A 23,185-nucleotide genomic window follows, 5' to 3' on the forward strand; every position below is an offset into this window, starting at 1 on the left:
ACCTCAACATCCTTCTTGTAGTGAGGGGCCAAAAAAATTTAAAACTTATTGAAAAGAAATTATTGAAAATTAATATATTTATCAGTAACAAATTACTTCGATGTCGTGACAAATACCCCATTAAATACATGTACAAAAAATGAAGTGGAAATAATATATACGTGTCACACAACTTACTGAAATGGGACTTTTCCCAGTTTTTTCTTTCTCTTTTCCAACTCTTCCAGTATCCCATTTTTCTGCATTGATATCTGCTTCATTCCATTCTGGCCAAATAGGAAATCTCCACTTCTCATTGGAAGCACCTACATGGGATGACAGAGTTGCCCTGGGAAACAGAGGCATTAATAAAAATTAATAGTATATTAGACAAGGGAGTAGGAAGACTTTTATCTCATATAATATCCTTTTTTAAATGTACTGTAACAAAAATTTTAGTGGTAGTAACTACAACAACTTTTTTTCACTAAGATAAGCAAGCCTATAGAACTGCTGAATGGCATTACTAGGTGTAAGCCAACAAAATATTTAAATGCATTTATATGAGGAATCCTGCTGAAGTTAATGGGACAGCTGAAGCACAGAAGCAGAATCCGAGGGCACAGTTTCCTCCCTATTCCTCTTCCCTTGCTTCAAGGCATGTGGTTCTCCTCCCTCTCCTGTGCCAGTCCTAGCATTGACAACCCAGTTCAACTCACTCACCCATCTTGAAGGCTTGAGAAGACCTGAGACATCTTGACAGACCTGAGAAGCAACTTGGCACCAAAAACTGAGCAAAAGAGTTTAAATAAATCCTATTGCAGAAAAAACATATGGGCTTCAACTAGTTGGAAAAAAGGACTAAGGTCAGAATTTCCTCTTTGATACTTAGCAGTGTCCTACAGCAGAAATACAATATTAAGAGAGAGACATTTTAGTACTGCAGCCTTAACAATATACTTACATGATACTTCTATTTCATTATATACATCAGGTATAAAAAGCTAAAGATATAGTAATTTTCTTTCCCTTCCTTATACCACACCTTTTTTTTTTAACCCCCCGCCCCTAGTCAGACATGGCAAAATTCCTACAAATATGTCCAGGAGATCAAGAAGAGAACAGTGTTTTGGGCTACAGCTGGAGGGCTACTTTTACAAACTGGTGCCAAGAAGTACTTATTTTAAAAACAAAAGCTTAAGTTCTTTAGAAACTGACATCTTCAGGAGATTTGAAAGGGAAAACTTCAATTTTTTTTGTATTTTTTTAACTTCTGGCCACACACTGCATATCTTATCATGTGGATATTTATCCTGATATACAAATCATCACTGATACTATATAAAGCCATAATCACATTTTAAGTTTCAGAATTATAGCTTCCTCTTGAGATTTTGGTGACTCCACCAAAAAAAATATGAACCCCACTTTTGATTTACAGAGTAACTCAGATTGCACAAAGCACCTGACATTTCAGATAAAATGGTCACAGTGCCATAATTCACACATGCTGTTTTTCAGTTGATGTACAAAATATTCATTCAGTGTTCCTATACAGGTGCAACATTAATTATGACTACATTCTAAAGACAAACACAGACTACATAAATTAGTAGTCTGACTAGGGGAAAAGGGCATGTACCAAGTGACACCTGAAAATACTATTAAGTCCCATCTCCCAGAAGGTGGAAGCAGGGGCAAGTCACTTGGGAGAAGAGACATTGCTCAATTGTAGAGCAATGAAATTACAAAAAGCAAAAGCTCAGCTGGCGTCAAAATAATCGAAGGACATTAAGGGCAAGGAAAAAAGCTTCTATAAGTACACTAGCAGCAAAAGGAAGACGAAGTATAAGGGAAGTGCATGTCTGCTGCTTAATGGGGCAGGGAACCTCATGACAAAGGACACAGGAAAGGCCAAGACACTCAATGCCTTTTTGTGTCTTGGACTTTGTTGGCATATTTGGCTCTCAGGCCTCTCAGTCCATGAGTCTCCTAAGGGAGTCTGTTGGAGTGAAGCATTATCCACGGTAGAAGGTGGCAGCTAGGAGGCACTTAAGCCAAGTGGACACACACAGGTCCATGCAACTAGTTCAGATGTGAGCAAAGGTACTGAGGGAGCAGACTGGAGTCACTCCAAGGCTTCTGTCAATCATATTCAAAAGACCATGGCAATCAGGCAAAGTTTCTGATGACTGGAAAAAGGCAAACATCACACCCATCTTTAAAAATGGTAAGAAGGAGGATCTGGGGAACTACAGTACTTGGAGATACTTCAAACTCAAATGGACAAGGATCTAAGCAACCTGATCTAAGCTGGCCCTGATTTGAGCAAGGGGTTGGACTAGATGGCTTCCAGAGGCACCTCTCAATCAACGTTTTTCCGTGATTCCATACTGCTTCATTGTTAGCAATAAAAAGATCAAAGACATAGGGAAAACTAAAGATTTCTCACTATCTAGACACTAACTACATTCATCCACACTACCAGTAACTCTTACTGGAAAACAGCTGTGAAAATTCAATACCATCTGTGCCTTCTGCTGTGCAAATAAAAAATATAGCTTCTACCACTCTAACTAGAAGGAAGATATATTCTCTAGAGTGATACCTTGCTTTTTGTCATCTCACTCATCTGTAAATATCCTCAATCCTCTCTCTATTACATTTGATCTTTCATTAATGGTATCATTTTTTCTACAGCATTTTCTTGAAGACTCAAATGATGCTTCATTCTATATTCAATGATACATAACAAGCAATTGAAAACCCTGAAGTGTTTAATCACTTTCTTCAGATGACTAGGAATACCTATATCAGTTCCAGTTGTTTGAAAGAATCTGCTGTATCAGCATTAACGGCATGCATGAAGAACAACTAAAAACACAATACTAGCTGTACCAACAGCTTCAACACTTGTATTTAAATAAATGTAGAAAGGGACAAAATATCACAACTCCTGGCAGCTTCTTACATATGCTTATAAGCAAAAAATGGCAAGTTAAAACTCTTACTTTTTCTACTTTTTTTCTTATTTCAGATTAAACATGAATGATGTATGTAGAAATTTTAAATATTCAAGGACTACTTCTAATCTTTTTTATCTTCTTTTCTCCTGCTAAGACTGCATTTGCTCTTTTAAATATTTATAGAGAAGCATGGAAGTTTCACTCAATAATGATATTAATGATAATGATAAAGATGTTCTGAAGCCATTTACAAAGACAAATAAATAATAATTGCAATAATTGCAGTAAGATTTCTGATTGCTTTGGGACAATAATGGAATAATAAAAAAGCATATTTTTAAAAAAACAATGAGATATGGAAAGACTTGCCTAGCTTACTATCACCCTAAGACAGAAAATGACTTTACAATACACTTTGACATAATACTCTCAACACTAACAATGTGGAAGACACAGAAGCAGTGCTATCTATGTCTAGATGCCTAAACTAAGTCGGGGAAGCCCAACGCTCCTGCTTGTCAAAAACAGTGATTCAATAAGATTTTGGAAAAATGCATAGAGAACTGCAATTTAATTGGTCTCCAAATATAAATGAATAAGTGAAAAAAGACAGCCGAATTTATTAAAATACTGTAAGGCTATGAAGATGTTCCTTTATTACAAGCATTGAATAATAAAATTCATTGAGAATTCTTTGAGGCAAACTAACAGACAAAAGGACAATGCAAAGCATTACTGGTATTTTATGCTGAAGCTGGATGGCTTCATTGTGCAACAGTATTTTAAACACCAATTTCACTGGCAGACTTCTTTTTAATCCTGTGCTAAACCATAAAGGAGAAAAAGGAAGAATAAATTGCCAAATGAGTGAAACACTATGAAGTTGTCACTAATTCACCTCTGACCCTCTAAGCAGCTTCTCCAAGAATACTGGTGTAATTGATTTAGTGCCAACAGGGGAAACAGGGAAGAGCCGGATAGACAAACACAATGGGCAAAAAAATTGCCAACAGATTACAACTTAAGTTTTTGAGAATCTTTAGATTTAATAGAGAGACAGAAAACAGGCCCACAAGGTCCTTGGAAGTGTGCTCTCTCAATTTAAACATAGTCATTTAGTCTGTAGACATATACACGAGCTACTCATCCACTCTGTAAGCAAAGGAAGATCTTGTCAACATGGTCAATGAAGTCTAGGGAGCACATATTTTCTTCTTTATGTAGATAAATCTACCTGTAAACTATCTATGACTATTCCTCACAGAGGGAATCCAGCAACATTGAAGGGAGTCTTCTCAAGAGAATTACAGCAGTATTGATATTCAGTTTCAGAACAGCATGGCTATTCCACCTTCCTTTCTCAGTACTCATACCATTCCAGATCACCAGACAGTAATAATTTTGTGACACATGAAAACAACTGGTGCACTATGCAGGTTTTTTAGAACTTGGGAAGACACCGCTCTATTTCATTCTTTCCTCCAGATAAAGATTTAATACCCTGTATCCTAAACCCCCCTTGCAGAAGTTAGACCTCGCTTAGCATTTTGATGCAGTCACTTTCCTTAACAATGAAACAAAACCGCAAAAAAGTAAGGAAAAAGAATTAGTTTTTCACTTTTGCTTAGATGAGCAGATCTGAGGACGGGAATGGGACATCTTCTCACAGTAATTTTGACTGGGAGTATTTGAGACAGATAGAATTGTTTAATAGTTCAATAATAATGCCAGCACTGCCTTCACAATGACACTGGGGCTTTATGCAGAAATCTGGTTGGAGCCTTGACACATAAAAGTGCTTCAGCTTTTTCTGTCTCCATGTCTGTACTTTGGAAGTTCAGAAAAATCCCCAGGGATTCCACCATATTGATGACTTCTTCAGGGTTTCTGGTGAGTTATTTGCATATGGATACGTCCAGTCTTTTTTAGTCTTTCTGAGATCCTTGTCAGACCTTACGACAGAGGTTGCAAAGATGGTATTTTTTGCAGCTAAATCCTTTTCAGTTTCTATTTTCATAAGGTTTCATTTGTTTATTTCGATTAAACCTACTTAAGTTTAAAAGTAGAAGATCTGCTTTATACTATCATTCTAAGAAATCAACATAGGGGTTGTCATGGACTTAGGACATAGTACTGGGATCTCTGCCTGAGGACTGAGAAGCAAAATTGAAAGCTGAGTTTTGATTAACTTAATGAATTGCTACTTAGCAGCTGAGCTACAGTTACTGTCTATGCATCCGTTCTTAGCTAACTTCCAACTGTGGAGTAAAATACATGTTTGCTTAAAGCACATTTTGGAGAATTTGGTATCTGTAAAAACAACTGTTTAAACAAATCAGCCATTTTATTTGCAGTATGACACATGTAGGTGGTATGGAATGATTAGGTATTTATATGCTAGAGTTTCTGTAGACACAAAGATTGTGAATTTGGTCTTCATTTGATTCACTCTATTAAGAATTTGTTTACCTCCACAAGCAGGGCATTTGTTGCTAAGTAAGTGCCAACAGGCCATCACTTCATTCCATCTTAGTGCTCCCTGTAGGTGTTTTAAATGGTCACCAACATTACCCCATAGCATGTTTGAAAGATTAGAAAATAAACTGTGAATTTGCTCATAACAGTACCCCAACAGAAGACAAAAGTCTACTTGATGCTCATAATTTTCACCTTGCTTCCCTGGATAGTGTTGCCAATCTTTTATCTTTCATTAAATACTACCTGTTCTCTCTATGAAATGTCTGCAACCATTACACTGTTCAGCTTAGTTTCATTCAAACCCCAGAAAATACACTATTAACATATATCTGATGTCACACTGACTACAGTTCTTGGGATGGCAAATAATTAACAGAAATGACTCAGTAACAGGACATGATATTTAGGTAACTAATATCTGGCAGGTCAGTAAATGAGGCTCAGAGCTAAAACTTTTATCCTTCTTTCCTCTTTCAATTCCTCTGGATGCGCTGAACTCCTCTATATGTACAGAAGTGAGAGCAACCCAAAGGAAGAGATGGGAGTGGGGAATCTCACATTTCCCATTGGATACCAATGTTGGGACAAAGGGAGATGAGAATTTTTGGCTTTTTCCACTTACCAGGAAGCAATAAAGAAAAATATGTTCCTGCCCTTGGATTGTTTGAGCAGTCAGAAGAAACAATTTGTGGCCCCAGTAAAGGCTTCTGTATTAGGAAAAGAGGGCAGAGAACAAACAGATGGCTCAGCTTCTCCTCCAAACGTGTCCTCGGGGTAAGCTGCTTAACTTTTTCCCTAATCTTTTCAGAACTCAAAGACAAAAGACCCCTTTGAAGACCTTATTACAGAAAGTTCTGTAATCATCAAAATCATTTTTCAAAGGTAGCATCTGAATATCTTAGAAACCTGCAGCAGAAACCATAGCAACACTCAAGTTCATAAGAATCTGGAAAGGATATGAGAACATTTGACCACGTATCAGTAACTCTGCTGCAAAATGATTTGCTCTTTTTCTTCATACCTAGTGCCAGTCTTCAGAAGAGGAATGAACAGAATGAGTCATGATCAGACAATCTAATAAGGAGCTAAGGCAATACAGTCATTTCTCTGAGAAGTTCATTCTTGGTTTGCTTTCCAGGTTATAGAATGGGGGGGGGGGGGAAGCTACATGACAAATCCCTTGGCCAAATTGTGCACAGTGGTGTTTCCTGGACTTAATTTCAAAGAAAAATTGATGGAAAGTACTGGCCTAGAAGCATAGCGTTTTTTAAAACTTTTTTTTTAGTTTGTTCGCCTTATTTTCAGCCAGATTCCATTTGTTGCCCTATAAATATTGTCTGAATTGTTGTCTTTATAATTTTAAAATTCCAGCTAAATTTTAATATCTAGCTTAATAATTTTGGACCAGTTCTCATGAACATAATTCAGACTTTTTCTATTTTGATCCATTTACACCAACTGTACCTTTTTGCTATATAAAAATTTGAACTGACAAAAAAGTCAGAAATTTAATATAAAAAGCAGAATAGAGTAATAGACCGGTGCCATGTGTTAGAGAATAAAGATGAAGATGCATTCAAAAAACTGATGACAAATACAATGATGAGGCAACTGAATATTTCATATAGATCACAATAGATTTGTTTTATCTTGTATGACTAAATCTTAGCAAAGCTAAAACAAAAATACATTTTTTCATGTATTTTTGGGAGAATTAATGTGAAATCCAACCTTCATGCTCATAGCAAGCTCATGTACAATGTTAGAATTCTGTACTCTTTCAACCTTCTATGTTTGTATTCCAGGAAGAAGAATGGTTTTTATTGCATAAACTATCATTAATAAATGGCTCAAAGACAGAAGCAAAATCGGGTGAACTCATCGACTTCAGAAAGAATAGCATGGACACTGCTGCTTTCAATGGCAGCACAAGTCAAGACTCTGTAGCCCGTGAGAGCTATGCTAGAAAAGCTCACCTTGCCATTCTTAGTGGCAAGAGCCAGCTATAGTAAAAATACTCTGCTCCTGAGTCTACAGAAGCAAAGGACTGCTCTCAAAAAGCTTTTAAATACAGAATGGAAAAAAATATATTTTACATATTTGAAAAACAGTCTTGACAATGGAAGGTATCATATGGACTAGGGAGTCATTCATTTGCCAGCCTTTCATATTCTACCACAGTGGAGGCCACTTAGACTTTTAAAAGACATACTTCAAAAAAACTTTTTTTCTAATTTACATTCCCAAGAGCAGAACACTGAAGATTATTCCCAAGAGACACCTGCCAAAGCAGAAACCTTTTAATATTTAGCTATTAAATGAGCACTTTTAATCTATAGAAACAAAAATCATTTACAGAGGAGGGCTTTATACCCAGTTTTACAGGTAGAAATATGATATACCAAGACCTAGCTAGAGTCATAGCAAGGGTCTGGAAAGAGGAGTGCCTTTTCTGGTGATTTTCAGGTGCTAATCTCAGGCAAGAGAAGTGACCTCTGACTGGGTTGTGCTCCAGGTGGTACTGTGGTCAGCTGGCCCAAATCCTTTATGGTTACCTGGTTTCAAAAGGTGGAGGTGACAGGCCAAGTGAACAGAGTACAGACTAACATAGGCACCAAGGGGTCCCAGCTGCATCTCGTAGTCTTTCAACAAGTCACAGGTCTGACTGCAAGCAACATCTACATCCAATTTGCAGACCAAGTTTATCGTTGATCACTGCACTGTCCTTCCAACTAGCAGAAAATGACTACAGGTTATATAGCTCTCAGTTAATGATAACACATCAAGATCAGGAGCCATCTGTCATTATGATGGATCAATTAATATCTCTGTTCAAGTACAGTCAAGGAAAGCAAATAAAACACTAGGACATGTTAAAAGCAGGATGTCCAATACATGAAATTAGTACAATGCCACAATTCCATTTTAAGTCCTTTGCATGAAATGCTATGTTTGGTTCCAGTTGCCCTAGCAACTCTGGAAATTCAGTGACATGCAACAGTTTAGAGCATGGAGAAATAACAAAGTGTATATGTACAAAATACTAAGTAGTACAGATAAAAGTGTATTGTTTATCTGTTTACATGACACAAGAAAAATAATGCATCTAATATAAAACACAGCAAATTGAAAACCAATAAAAGGAAACACCTGACCACTCAGCACATCATTAGCCCGCAGAACATTTTACATAAGATGTGACTCAGGTGCGAACAATGATCTATAGCTTCTGGAACAGCCTATGTCAAGCAGCACATACCTTTGTTGAACTCAGGACAAAAAAAAAGGAATGTGCCACTCAGGGGATCTTAGTTCCACTCCACCGAGCTTTGTGTGAGAAACTGCTAACAGCACAGTCACAAAGCATCCATTTGTTCTGGTTTTCCTCCAAGGCAGGAGGTTGAGGATCTCTTTCCAAATCCTTCTTTACTGCACCTGATTCAAAGATGCAATCTGAAATTTCCCCATATAATTGTACAGCACCTTAGAAATTATGGAACCAGCAACTTTTCTGAGTTTGTTTCTCACAGTGTTTCCTGCTAAAAAGATGGAGCTGGCCTTAAATTCAACTGTAAGAGTGCTGGGAAGATTGCAGCACTTCCTTCTATACTAGAGTTTAGTACTCCAGTGTCTTTTAAGAACATGGCTTGTGTTTTGCTCCTTTCTTTGGCATTTCTTTCTTGTTGGCTTCTGTAACATCCTTTTGTGCCTTCTGTATGGCACCTGGGTAATTAACTAAGAACTAAAAATCTCTGCATGGCTGAGCACCTCATGACTTCTGTGGATTTAGGTCAACTCATTTACAAAGCACTTAGCCTGTGCTGATAAGAAAGGTAGGAAATCCCACTTCTTCAGTGGTGGTTACACAGAGCTCACAGAAGAAGCTAAAGACCATTCTGCTTAAGTAGATGAATAATCCATGGCAAACAGAGTCTCTAACATGATATTTTAAGAATGCCTTCCAGTTTCAAAGAACAATTATTTTTCTTTAGACAGGGCTTTTTCTGCTATATAGTTCTGCCGAAAGCTGCTTTTCTCTATTACACTGTTCATTGCAATAGAGGTCTAGACTTCTATTGCACAGTCTCCAACCAACGGCTCATGGAGAGTGTTTGCCTGCAAGATCCCCTGACATTGCTTTGAGTTACAGGGAAAGAAAAAACTAAAACTACAATCAGTAGGGAGCACAGCATTTAGTGTGATATTGCCACGTGTATATTACTTAATGTTTTCATGCCCATGAGTCCATGAAGTTTGAAATCTACAGATCAGGGTAGGCTGAGCTCTCAGGGGTTCATTGTTTTAATTAGAATTAACTAGGAAAACTAATTTGAATACATAATTTCCTAATTAAAATGTAATCTAGTTAATCAAAAATTCAACTTACTGGTTGGCTTATATGCTATTTTAATATGTTTATCATATTTACTTGGAAAAGAATACATTGTCTCTTCACAAAGCATGAAACAAAAAAAGTTAAAGGCAGAAGAAATAGAAGAAAAAAGGTACTAACAAATTGACTATATAAATTAAGGTTGTACTGCGTTTACACACTGAAACATTTCAATGAATGCAGCACAGGTGCTGAAAGCAAGATCTTCATCTTTCTGGACAGAAAATTCTAACACTAAAAAGTCTAGGTGTGCTTAACTTTATTTCTGAGACTAACAAAAATACTGGCCTTGGAAAGATGAGTTATATACAAAACAAGCAGACAATAAAAGACAATAAATGAAAAGAGGATATTTTATGCTTGGGAAAGACAATGCAAACTCTCCAGGAATGTCTCTAGTTTTTGTTAGGTTATAGTTTAGGTATTAGTACAATAGTACAGTAAAAGAGTTTGCAGATACACATTGATGCAATAAATATCTTCTGAAGAACAATCATGAACCAAAGAATTTCACCCAAATTGAACCTAAGATCATAACACATTTATCCACTAGCATTACTATATCTGGGGAAAGTATGCATATGCATGATGGTACCATTTGCTCAGTGTTTCAGGTGGTTAAGTTTTAAGCTACATAGACACTTCTTCCTTCAATTCTGCAGCTGGACCTCCTGGAATCCTGGGCCATTACAGATTTATGTTGCTTCTGAATTATTTGAGAGAACAGGAAATGCCTTGTCATATTGGTAATACCAATAAACCCTTCCAAAAGGCTCTGGACAGCCATTCAAAACAAAATAATTCTGTTCATTTTCAGAGTGATTGCAATTAACAGCCTGTTAAATGAGACCATGATCTCAAAGCGCCTGTTCCTCAGGATTAGCGGGACAGTAGGTGCAAACTGTAAAAAAACCAACTGCTGTAGCTCGAATACACCACAGCTCACTCCCAGACTCCTGTGAAGCCTTAACTGGCTTTGGTGATGCATATGGTTAAGAAGAATATGAATTGAGATATTTGAGACAGAAGAGCTTTCTGAGTGATCCAAAACCAGCTTTGTACTATGGGTATAATATCTTGTAACATGTTACCAGTTACAATTGTAAAGAAGGTTATGAATGCAGTGAAGGTTTACAATTCTTCATCTAAATCTTCTTTCCCTTGTGAAGTCCAGTCACTAGCTGTACTGGTTTCGACTAGGATTAAGTTATATTTCTTCACAGTGGCTGATATGGGGCTGTGTTTTGGATTTCTGATGAAAACAGTGTTGATGACACAGGGATAGTTCAGTTATTGCTGAGCAGTGCTTACACAGCCTCAAGGCTTTTCCTGCTTATCACACTGCCCCATCAGCGAGTAGGCTGGGGGTGCACAAGAAGGGACCAGAGGGATATTCCATACCATATGACATCATGCTCAGCAATAAAAGCTGGGGGAAGAAGAAGGAAGAGCAGGACATTTGGAGTGATGGCGTTTGTGTTCCAAGTAACCATTACGCGTGATGGAGCCCTGCTTCCCTGGAGATGGCTGAACACCTGCCTGACGATGGGAAGCGATGAATGAATTCCTTGTTTTGCTCTGCTTGTGTGCACGGCTTTTGCTTTACCTATTAAACTGTCTTGATCCCAACCCAGGAGTTACTGCATTTTTACCCAGATTCTATCCCCCATCCTGCTGGGGGGAGTAAGCGAGCAGCTGTATGGGGCTGAGCTGCCTATGGGGTGTTAAACCATGACACTAGCATGCTTTGAACTCAAGCACCGTGTTTCTCATAACCTTGAAACCAGCTGTATTTTTAAAGACAGCCCAGTTTCTAACATACGGGGCAGAATTAACCATAAAATGGATATGCCTAATCAAAAAATTACAAAAATCAGGACTAGTATCCTCAACGTCTTTTGTCCAAAATTTTAACTCTGTTTCAAGCCTCTAGCAGAACTTAGTCAGAACCACCAAGCCAGCTCATCTCTCACTGAAGCTCATGCAAGGTCAAAAACATGCATAAGCATCTACATAGGAATCTAACTAGCTTTTATAATTATAATATAGCAACCCCTTCTCTCAAGAACATATATGTTGCAACACATGTTGCAAGACCAAAGATATACCCCTGGGCTACCCTCTTGGACCACAAACATAAGAACAGGAGTACTGAGTCATAGCAAGGGTGAACTATAGCCCAACATCTTGTCTCGAGCAATACTTGCAATTGAAAGCCTACGGAAGAACATAAAGGCATATACAGTGTATTTCTCTAATACTGTCATAGTCTCTAACCATTTTTAGCTCAAGCACTTCCTGAACTAGATGTGGTTCCCACGTATTTATATAATCTTCAATGGATTTCTTTTCTGCAGACTTGTTCCATGATCCCATGTAATGGGGATTTAACGCCCATTAAAACTTACACTAACCAGCACAAGTACTCCAGTACAACACTAAAAGCAGCTTCAAGTTCAACCACCATGCTATTATACACAAAACATTAGTTCTTGCCATTCCCAAACTTCAGTCAATATAGTGAGTCCCACCCAAAACACCAAAAAATTAATCTGTTCAGTCTATATTCTCTAAACCACTGCTGTAGCCTAAACCTTAAAAATACTTACCTGAGAAACACGTGCTGGCAGTGGATAAAACCTCAATCACAAGCCTTGGCTGAATCCTTATCCTAGGCATATAGGAAATTCAAGTACGAATTAGCAATGCAGCTATTTTTTCTGTTCGTACTGTCCCAGCCTTTAATCTTAACAACAAACATTAAGTAACCCTAGCCTTTGGTGCAGCAAACCACAGTACAACAGCAGTGCAGCAACCTGCTACTCGTTGCAATCAATCAGGCACACAGCCAAACTTAAATAGTTTCTTCCAGACAGTCCAGGCTTCAGTCTTTCTCTACCCATCTGTAAGGATCCATCAGCTGTAAATACTGCTCTTAGTTACTGCTCGCCCTAGAAAGAACTCCAGCACCACTCCGACCTTTCCCTGTAAATCGGTGGCCTCTGCCTGTGCCACAATTATCCCTAAATCATTTGCCTCTCTTGGCACTGACCATTAACTCTTCACTTTTGTCCCTAATAACCCAAGCCCTAATTCAGATAGATGCTGATGACTCAAGTTTAATTCAGAAGATTGGGCTTGATGGCATATAGCTTCATCAAAATCATTTAAAAATCATTTTAATTCATTATCCATTCTTGCTAGCCAGAATCTCTTTCAGTGCCGACAAAGACATCAATTCCTATTCATTATAGCCATTGAAACCTAGGGAAGATCAGATTCTCAGTAGCCTCTAATGGTGCAATTAAGAAAAGCTGTAAGGACAGCAGTTCTTTTGAGCTCTTCAGCCTGTCATCTCTAGCAATTGCCTCGCTCCTGAAGGGAATTGCTACCTAATTGGAAACCAGTAATGAAGAGAGACCCAAGGGAGCATCCTGCAGAGACCCACGCAAAGTCTGGCTTAGGGAGTCCAAAGGAATTTTCCTGCCTTCTCCATATGCTTCTGAGGTCCCACTCCAGCATCGCAATATATCCACCAATAATCCCCATTGATTTTCTGCAGTGCAGATGTGCTGTGCTGACTACTGTAAGCGTTTATGGGGAAAAAAGAAGCCTGATCTCATTAGAAATCAAGCAAAGTAATTTTAAGGTGATCAAAATATATTGCCCAGATGTTTGTACACATTACTCTCAGAGGGCTTCTGCGTTAATGTTATCCACAAGAGTTGAAATAACACTGTAATTCTTTGTGGAAAGCATTGACAGCTCTCAGGCTTTTTTTTACAAATTATTTCTAAAAACTATTAGCCTGTTTTCTTTCTTATACTACTGATATTTCTATTCAGTATTTCAATCATTAAAGACATATAAAACCAAGGAGCATTACTATCAGAAAGGCAATATTAGACAAAAGACAAAATATTTTTGACATTTTTACCCCTGCAACTGCAAGTTGTGTTCAAAAATAAAACTGAGATCCTCAGGGAAAACCTCCCTTGCAATTACCACAGAATACTAAACTGACGGGACAACATTTTGTCAGGCAGCCTGCAAACATCCATTCCTCTTTGTGATACAGGGACTTAAGTTCTCACAGACTTACAGAAAATTTGTACAGTAGAAGTTGTCTCTGTCTCACAAACACACTGAACAAGCTGAGTAACAGAATGAATTGGCAATTTTTAGATAAAGATTTAGATCAAGATGGGGAGTTGGACTTGATGATCCTTATGGGTCCATTCCACCTTGAGATAGTCTATGATTCTAAATAAACGTCAAGGAAATATCTAATAAATAATTGTCATATCTCCAACGAACACAGCTTCAATCTTACACTGCGTGTTCTAATCTCCACAACCTGTTAAAAAGAGACTTGGTAAACTGCCTTTGATAAAACATTTATGATCATTACTAACATTTGTCTATTAGGAGAAAATCATTATCTGAGGAAACAAACCATTTCTGCAACAGGGATTGCCAACCAAAATGAGGACTGTCACAGGGTAACACAGTACAGTTGTTTTATCACCGTGTTCAGCCATTTTTCTCAACAATTATAAATTTTAAGAGCAGCAGTCTTAATCATTTTACGCCAGCATAGATTCCTGCAGAATCAGCTCAGTGCTCTGCTGATTTTTCTTGAAAACAATGATAAAGATCTAGCCTTAAATCACAAAATTGAACATTCTCTGCATTTGGGGCTATAACTGTACTTCCTAGTAAATTAATGAGATGTGCATCTTCTTCTCATGGACCTGCAAACACAGAATATCTTTACTGTAATATAGATTTTCCTTACTATACAGCATCATTCCATTTCCAAAGAAACATGTTGATCTGTCTGCTATCAAGTGGATTCCTATCACTCCAACATCACGAATCCTATGACAAAGGGGAAAGCGCTCTAGAAGCAATGTTGAAAATTGAAAAATGAAACATAGTCTCCACTTTGCATGTCACAGCCTGTAGTTCTAAGTTTTGATGATAAACCTGACCCAAATAAAAAGCTCCCTGTAGACTTTAGCAGACTGTAGTTCCAAACTTGAAACTGCCTGGTTGCTTGTCCTCTCCATAGAAATTCTATGGCTTATAGCAGCAGTCTCCAAAGTTGGGTGTGTGCACAAGGAGGAAAATATTAGAGCTTCAGTAGTGCATGTAAATAATTTATAAATAAGCAAATATACGTATATTGGGCATGTGTGATCAATTTTTTTTTACTGATAAGGGTGCACTATCAAAAAAGTTTGGAGACCGCTGGCATATAGTATGACTAAAGAAAAGAAATACGTTTCAATGTTTCAGTCCTTTCAGAGGGACTAAAAATGCTAAAATATCTTTTTGACATTGGGTTTGGGGTATAAATTCCAACCTGTCTGGGAAACAAGGGCAAGCAAGAAGAAAAGCTATTCAAGGTGTCAAAAATGTTCTCAAGGGTAAACTTTTAGCCACAGTATGTTCAGTTCCCAACTATCAACAATTTTCACCGATTTCAGCAAAACCAGATTTTCACCCAGATTTTTAACTAGAGAATACTAAGATGTGTGTGGGTTTTCATCAGGATGAAGATCTTACTGAGACTAAACACTGTAGTAGAACAAAGCCTTTAATCAACTCTGAAAGCACTTACAGCTTACAGAGCAAAACAAGATGGTTGAAAGTATAGCAAGTACTGAATTTAAATTTTCAAATATTTTGTAGCACCATTCTCTACTGTTTCATGAGAAAACAGGGCTACTTTTTCTGTAAATATTTGTTTCAAGACAAAAAATTATTTATGCAAAAGCTCAGAATAAGCTGTCACTAGCTTTCCTCGATTTAAATTCATTATCCTCAGCACAACAGATGCTGAAGTAAAATCTTTCCTGACAGCTTAAACAAGAAGGTTTATCACGTCATCTGCTGAACTTGGCATGACATACATTGTCCTCAACCAAAATTTTTTCATCTATCTCTCCAAAATGGCTTGGTAATATTTCAGAATGATAAAAAGTGAGCAGGGATAGCTTAGTCAGGAAATTAGTATCAGAGTTGCTGTAACTTTAGATTTCCTCTTTTCCCTTTTTACACTACCAGCATTTATGATAATATACATTAATATAAATATTCATTGATAGAAACACAAATAGAGGTAGTTTTGTATACTAAAAGCTGTTCCACCAAATCAGTTTAGTTGTTGGTTTATTTTAAAAGTCACTTCATCTCTTCATGTGCCTGAGTATTGTTCAGGTGAGTAAGACATCACACGGAAAAGTATGAGGCACATACACTAAAACACTGAGATGCTCACTGCTGAGACTTACTCCTGTTTGCAAGGTCACTCAGAATAACAATGGCAGAGCAGATAAAACCAGAAGAAATGCTACAATTTAAACATAAGTTATAGGCTGAATGAAAAAAAATAATACAAGTCATATATTCTGTGTTACGAAGGTTCTGCATTGCAATCAGGTTATTGTAACAGTTTCCTCTCTAGTCTAGTAACATAAGTCACTAAGCCACCACTACAACATCTTCAAGCTACTACACTTTATGTAAAATAGCCTTAGTGAAGCGAGTAAATACTCCTGTCCTCTGATTCATAACTAACACTGAATTAACATTGGCATATGCTAGACTTTAGTTCCATTGCAATTAGATAAATCATGACTCCTGTCCTTTAGGTCTAACATGAGATTTCTAATATAATGCATGTGTATCTCCTAGATTGCATTTCAGAGGTGTTTCAGCAAACCTTAATACCATTCAAATAGTTTGTAATTAAAATTATCTAGTCTCAACTTCACACTGGGAAAACAATTTTCTGATCTGATTTATCCATCGTGGTCTCATTTAATAAAGCTGAAAGTAACAATATACTAAAGAAAGAGACAGATACTGTTCTAGATAATCTGATACAAATAACTCCTTTCATAAGAATTATTCTTTTACAAGTTATTATGTATGATATAGGACAGAATTAATGATTTTACTGTATAAGAAGTACATATTTTTAGATTCTCCAAAAAAAGATGTATCTTAATTTAATGGAACAGCTGAAAAATTCGCCCACTGTAAAAATGCCCATTAGGCATCTGAAATACTAGACAAAATCTTTTGGATGACAGCTCATTCCATTTCACATACCCTGGAAAGCAAAGAAATAGTTCTTTTTCTTTAACAGTGCTAAAAAATAAAAGTGTCCCCGACAGCTTAGTTATCATCAGAAAATTTTTTATAAACTGCTTGAAGCAGCAAATGAGGGGCTGCATGGCTGTAGCCAAAACAAACAAACAAACAAAAGGTTACTAAGCAAAGGGATGCAGTGAGGAGAAGGAAGGAATTAAAGATACTGGATGCCTGCAACAACACAAAAGTTACCAAAATGGGAAATACAAAAGTTTGAAAATGTGAAATAAGAAACTACCTTGTAGCAAAGGCTGGATGACTGAATATGAAATAAGAACAAAGGGGCATTTGAAGATTGATTTCAAGAGAGAAGTTAAGTGATACAAGTGAAACCTTTTTTTATGGCAGGAAAAAGAAGAAAAGGGCATGAGCACATATATCGGACATCTTTTTCCATCTGAATCCTATCAGTGCCATGCGTGCAGGCTTACACACTTTAGGATGAGAAAGCTGCTCAAAACATAGAAATAGAACTTGCAGGTCAAAATAGCAACAGTGGAAGAAAGTCAATGTTTTCCATTTATTTATTTGTCCTCGCAGGAATAAATACACTTTTTCACAGAAATATACAAATTCACACTAAATACCTAGCAAGTACTGAATCATTTTAAAACATCTCAAGACATGCTACTTGCAGATAAATATTTAAGAAACTAAGGGGAAGAACGCTGGGGTTTTTTATACTTCCTCAGATTCATTACAAAATAAAGCAAACATTCAAGGCATTGGGAATCGTGCTTCCCTTCCATAAATGAAACGGATGTGCTACAAGAGTCGTTAACCATTTTGCCCCGAAAACTTCAGCTAGCTTAGTTCCTCTACCTGATGAAAATGGTGGGTGCGTATTCCCAACATTATCGCCGTGATTCACAGCTTCGAGGTTCTTCTAAACCCAACCATTTCGCTGAACACTGTAACGCCCGCTCCCGACCGGAAGTGGAATGCTTCGCCCCGCGAGCGGCGGCCAGCATGCTGTCCCTCGCCTACTGAAACAGCCACGCCGCAAAGCCGCCCTCCCGCGCACCACAGCTGCCACGGTCCCCTCGTTCCTGTCGCTACCCTCGAGGTGCGAGGCACCCTGTCTGCTCGACCAGGTAGGGCGCGAGGTACGCGCGGCGTCGCTTCGGCGGGACGGCGCTGCCGGACAGGCGCGTCAGAAGTACCACAGCAGGTACAACCCAAGAGAGCGCAAATTCTACGCCGAGCTGGGCCTCCAGTTTAAACACAGAAAATAAAACAAACAACAACAACCACCGAACCCCACCTTGTCTACGGAAGCCACTTTTAATTAAGTACCCGCCTGAGCAAGTACGCTTTCTGAGCCTGAGTTATTCGCAGGCGCAGGGCTGCGGGCAAGCGCCTCCTCCACACCTGTGCCCAGCCCGTGGCAGCGCCGGCAAGGCCGCGACGCGGGCGGGCGGGCGGAGGGCGGCAGCGGGGCCGCCCAGCCCCGCCGCCCGCGGGACCTAACGGCCGCCCGGGCCCCAGGACGGACGGGCGCGCGGCCAGGAAGCTCCGGGGAAGTTTCCAGAGGGCGGCGGCCGAGCCTCCGCTTCGCCCCCCGTGGCCGGCCGGCAACCCTTCTCCCGCACCCTCCTTCCTTCCCGGGGCTCTTACTCTTTGGCGGAGGCGCCCAGCAGCCCGGAGCTGTTACGACTGCCGAGCTCCTTCTTCTTGCTCCCCTTGGAGGCCATGGCCGCGGGTCCCGCCGCGTCCGCCGCGTTGCCCGGCGACCCGCCGCGCCGGAGGTAGCGGCCCCAGCGCCGCCCCGCGGCCCAGGAAGCCTGCGGCCAGCCCACCGCCGGCATCGTCCCCGTCCTCCGCGGGAGAAAGGGCCGGCGGGAGACGCCCCGGCAGGTGCCAGCGGCCGCGCCGGGGGCAGGAAGCGGGAGGAGGGGCCGCCGCCGCAGGGCAGCGGGCCTCGAGTGAGGGGTGAGTGTCGCCCGCGCCCGCCGCCACCCCGGTGAGCGGGGGGAGCCCGAACACGCTCCTCGCCGCCGCCTTCGCGCTCAGGGAACCAAAAATCCGGTGTAACGTGCCTCTGCGGAAAACGGCTTGGTGTTGAAGGGGGTGAAGTACTGCTTTCTGAGATTATGCAGTAGCTTCGAGGATCTTTGCGAAGGCAATCGTTTGAAAAAAGCTAAAGACATTTTAAAAGTGCGTTTTAACTATAAATATTCTAATCGCATGACTTAAGCTTCTGTTGAGCAAGTAAAGACCAAGAGTAAGAAGTACCGATTTGAAGCGGTAGGAATTTTTTGCCTCTTTTTACACCCGTACATACAGACCACATGAGAAGGAAGCAAAAAAGAATTAGTCCTGGAGGCTGGAGAGATTTTAGAGCTGGGAAGTTTTTTGTGGGGTTTTTTTTCAGTTCAAAATGATGCAACTAATAAATTCTTGATATGAAGCCTATGATTACAAAAGTGAATGGAGTTCTACCAAGGTCAGGTAAACCTCATATTAATCATCTACCTTTGCTTTCAGCAGATAGGTGGCTTCAATTAAGCTAAGCAGACTTTTTCAGATACATCCCAGAGATTCCATTATTGCCAACAACTCCTATTTCTAACTCTTAACCTATTTGCTATTTCCCAATCTGTAATGCATGATGAAAAATCCATGATAAAACTGAACGTACTTGCTCACTTATTCAAGCTAAGTCTTTTTGAAATATGAAAATCAATGAAAATTTGTCAAGTTGCAGAGGGCATGAGTAGATAAAAGTTGCAAGGGAAAATATGCAGATGTTGGTACATATAGAGGCTTTAGACAAATCACAGAGACACTAGGTTGGAAAGGACCTTCAAGATCATCAAGTCCAACCATTAATCCAGCGCCACCATGTCCCCTAAACCATGTCCTGAAGTGCCACATCCACTCGTTTTTTGAACACTTCCAGAGATGGCGACTCCACCACCTCCCTGGGCAGCCTGTTCCAATGCCTGACCACCCTCTCAGTGAAGAAATTTTTCCTAATATCCAATCTAAACCTCCCCTGGCGCAACTTGAGGCCATTTCCTCTTGTCCTATTGCTATTTACTTGGGAGGAGAGACCAACACCCACCTCGCCACAACCCCCTTTCACATAGTTGTAGAGAGCAATAAGGTCTCCTCTCAGCCTCCTCTTCTCCAGACTAAACAAGCCCAGTTCCCTCAGCCGCTCCTCATAAGACTTGTGCTCCAGCCTCCTCACCAGCTTCATTACCCACGCTCCAGCACCTCAGCATCCTTCTTGTAGCGAGGGGCCCAACACTGAACACAATATTCAAGCTGCGGCCTCACCAGTGCCGAGTACAGGGGCACAATCACTTCCCTACTCCTGCTGGCCACACTAGTTCTGATACAGGCCAGGACGCTGTCGGCCTTCTTGGCCACCTGGCCACACTGCCGGCTCATGTTCAGCCAGCTGTCAACCAGCACCCCCAGGTCCCTTTCTGCCAGGCAGCTCTCCAGCCACTCCTCCCCAAGCCTGTAGTGTTGCATGGGGTTGTTTTGACCCAAGTGCAGGACCTAGCACTTGGCCTTATTAAAACTCATGCAGCTGACCTCCACCCATCGATCCAGCCTGTCCAGATCCCTCTGCAGAGCCCTCCTACCCTCCAGCAGATCAACACTCCCACCCAACTTGGTGTCATCTGTAAACTTACTGAGGGAGCACTCGATTCCCTCATCCAGATCATCAGTAAAGATATTGAACAAGACCAAGCCCAGACCCGAGCCCTGGGGAACACCACTTGTGACCAGCCACCAGCCGGATTTAACGCCGTTCACCACAACTCTCTGGGCTCAGCCATCCAGCCAGTTCTTTACCCAGCAAAGAGTAAACCTGTCTAAGCCACGAGCCGCCAGTTTCTCCAGGAGAATGCTGTGGGAGACGCTGTCAAAGGCTTTACTAAAGTCCAGGCAGACAACATCCACAGCCTTTCCCTCAGCTACTAGGCGGGTCACCTGGTCATAGAAGGAGATCAGGTTGGTCAAGCAGGACCTGCCTTTCATGAACCCATGCTGGCTGGGCCTGATCCCTTGGTTGTCCCGCACACGCCCTGTGAGCACTCTCAAGACCAACCACTCCATGATCTTCCCCGGTACAGAGGTCAGGCTGACAGGCCTGTAGTTCCCAGGATCCTCCTTCAGGCCTTTCTTGTAGACGGGCATCACATTGGCAAGCCTCCAGTCTTCTGGGACCTCCCCTGTTAACCACAACTGCTGATAGATGATGGAGAGTGGCTTGGCAAGCTCCTCAGCCAGCTCTCTCAGTACTCTCAGGTGGATCCCATCAGGCCCCATAGACTTGTGGCTGTCCAGGTGGTTAACATGTCCTTGACTGCTTCCTCCTGGATTATGAGGAGTATATTGTGCTCTCCATCCCCATCTTCCAGCTCAGGGGGCTGAATACCCTGTGGATACCTGGACTGGCTATTAAAGACTGAGGCAAAGAAGGCATTAAGTACCTCAGCATTGTCCTCGTCCTTGGAGACAGTGTTCCCCGCCATATCCAGTAGAGGACGGAGATTCTCCTTGCCTCTCTTTTTGTTGTTAATATATTTGTAAAAACATTTTTTATATCAAGGTGACAGAAGGCCAGATATGTACTTTTAAATTTCTAAGTGGAAAATTCTTCCACATCTTTGCATTTGTTTCAGCATTATATCCAAGAGCATCCATTTTAAATAAAGATACCTTGGGACACTTCTCACTTGAGAGCCAAGTAAACATTTCAGGTTTATTGCTTTCTTTTCAAACTGAGCAGCTGGTCCCTCTTCAGACAATTACACTATCAAATATTGATCAGGGTATGCAGATGAATAATAGCAGAGAGACGCGAGTTCAAACAGCTGGGTACCGCTTCAGTACCAGTGCAGGACCATTAACCTCCACGCCATGTGGGTTTTGGCTGGGATTGAGTTAAATGGATGCTGATGCAAACTTGCAGACTGAGGCTGGAACTCACAGGACCGAGTTTGTGACCCAGAACACAGATAAAACCACAACAGATAACTTGTGATTTCTGCCTAGTCCTCTGAACCCCCCTATGCTCACTGGGCAGAGAAACTACTATGGAAAAGTATGAAATGTAGGTGTAAGAGGCACTTGTGAAAGTTTTCCTAGTAGGAGAATTTCCATCCTGATCCCACTGCAGATCACCAGTGAGGTTTGCAGCATCCTAGCAAATGTGTTTTTTGTAATACAATTTTGTGAAAGACAACAGAAAAACAACGGAAATTTCAGTGCATCTGCCTGTAAACATTTTTTGGGTGGTGAAGGAAGGAGGACAGAAATTAGAAGAGAGTATAGATAAAATACAGAGCCCTTCATTCTTTGCTCTGTTAAATCATATGAAGTTCAAAATGCGTCTTGCACCATTAAATTCTACAATACATTTGTTTGCAGAGCGATGGCATTAAAAGCACATATCTAGGTGCTTTGTGAAGAAAATAAAGTATCTCAAGTTTTGCATCCATCAAGTTACCTTTTTTTATTTATCCAAGAACTTTAGAATTACATAACCTAATAGCAATGACAAGGTCAGCTTGTTTGGAAAGAGAAGTTAATTTAAATTTTAAAAAAGCTAGTTTTCTCACTGGCAAAGAATCTGTAAGGTCAAATCAACTGTTTCATTGGCCTAGTGTCTCAAGCCATGAAGTATATCTGACAGACGCTCCCTGAAGGGAAACGCTGTTAGGGTAGAGGCAGCCTTACAGTTGGAAAATGTGAGATAAATGTACAAGACAATAAAACAAGAAGAACAGTTCAGTTGTATCTTGGGAACCCACTGGGATGTAGTTAAACAAATACTAAGATAACAGGTACTCATTAGCAATGGATGGGTGGTATTCTGCTCACCATTCTTCTAAGATACCATTCAAAATACTGGCTTTCCCCCCCCCCCCCTCCTTAAGCCATCCATCGTCAACCACCATAGCACACACAAGTCACAGGAAAACAGCCTTTTAGTCCTAAATATTTTGCACTTTTTTGTAGCTACAAATACTAGTTGGAAAGAGCAGAAAAAGAGGAACTATGAACAGGAATACTACCAAAGCTCCTCTCAGGGGTCTTGGAGCTCAGACCACTTAGACTTAACTCTCTTCTGATTTTTACACAAGGCACAAGGATTCCAGAACGAGACAGGAAAAGTTTTCATGTTAAGAGAAGGCCTGGGAGTGTGGTAGGGGGCAAATCTTCACGTGTAGAAACTTGA

General features: G+C 40.3%; 1 protein-coding gene across 1 annotated transcript in view; it reads right to left on the reverse strand.

Moving 5' to 3' along the window:
• The window catches only part of ADGB (androglobin), a gene marked incomplete at both ends in the record, with an annotated part of 120,730 nt that extends 101,942 nt beyond the window's left edge, over positions 1-18,788 (reverse strand). The window contains 2 exons of the mRNA XM_081997158.1: positions 178-328; positions 18,598-18,788. Coding sequence (XP_081853284.1) covers positions 178-328; positions 18,598-18,788 — 342 coding nt within the window. The remainder of the gene's footprint in view (positions 1-177; positions 329-18,597) is intronic.
• Between the last annotated feature and the right edge of the window lie 4,397 nt (positions 18,789-23,185).

Source organism: Phaethon aethereus, assembly GCF_964289735.1.
Source record: "Phaethon aethereus genome assembly, chromosome: 3".
NCBI lineage: Eukaryota > Metazoa > Chordata > Aves > Phaethontiformes > Phaethontidae > Phaethon > Phaethon aethereus.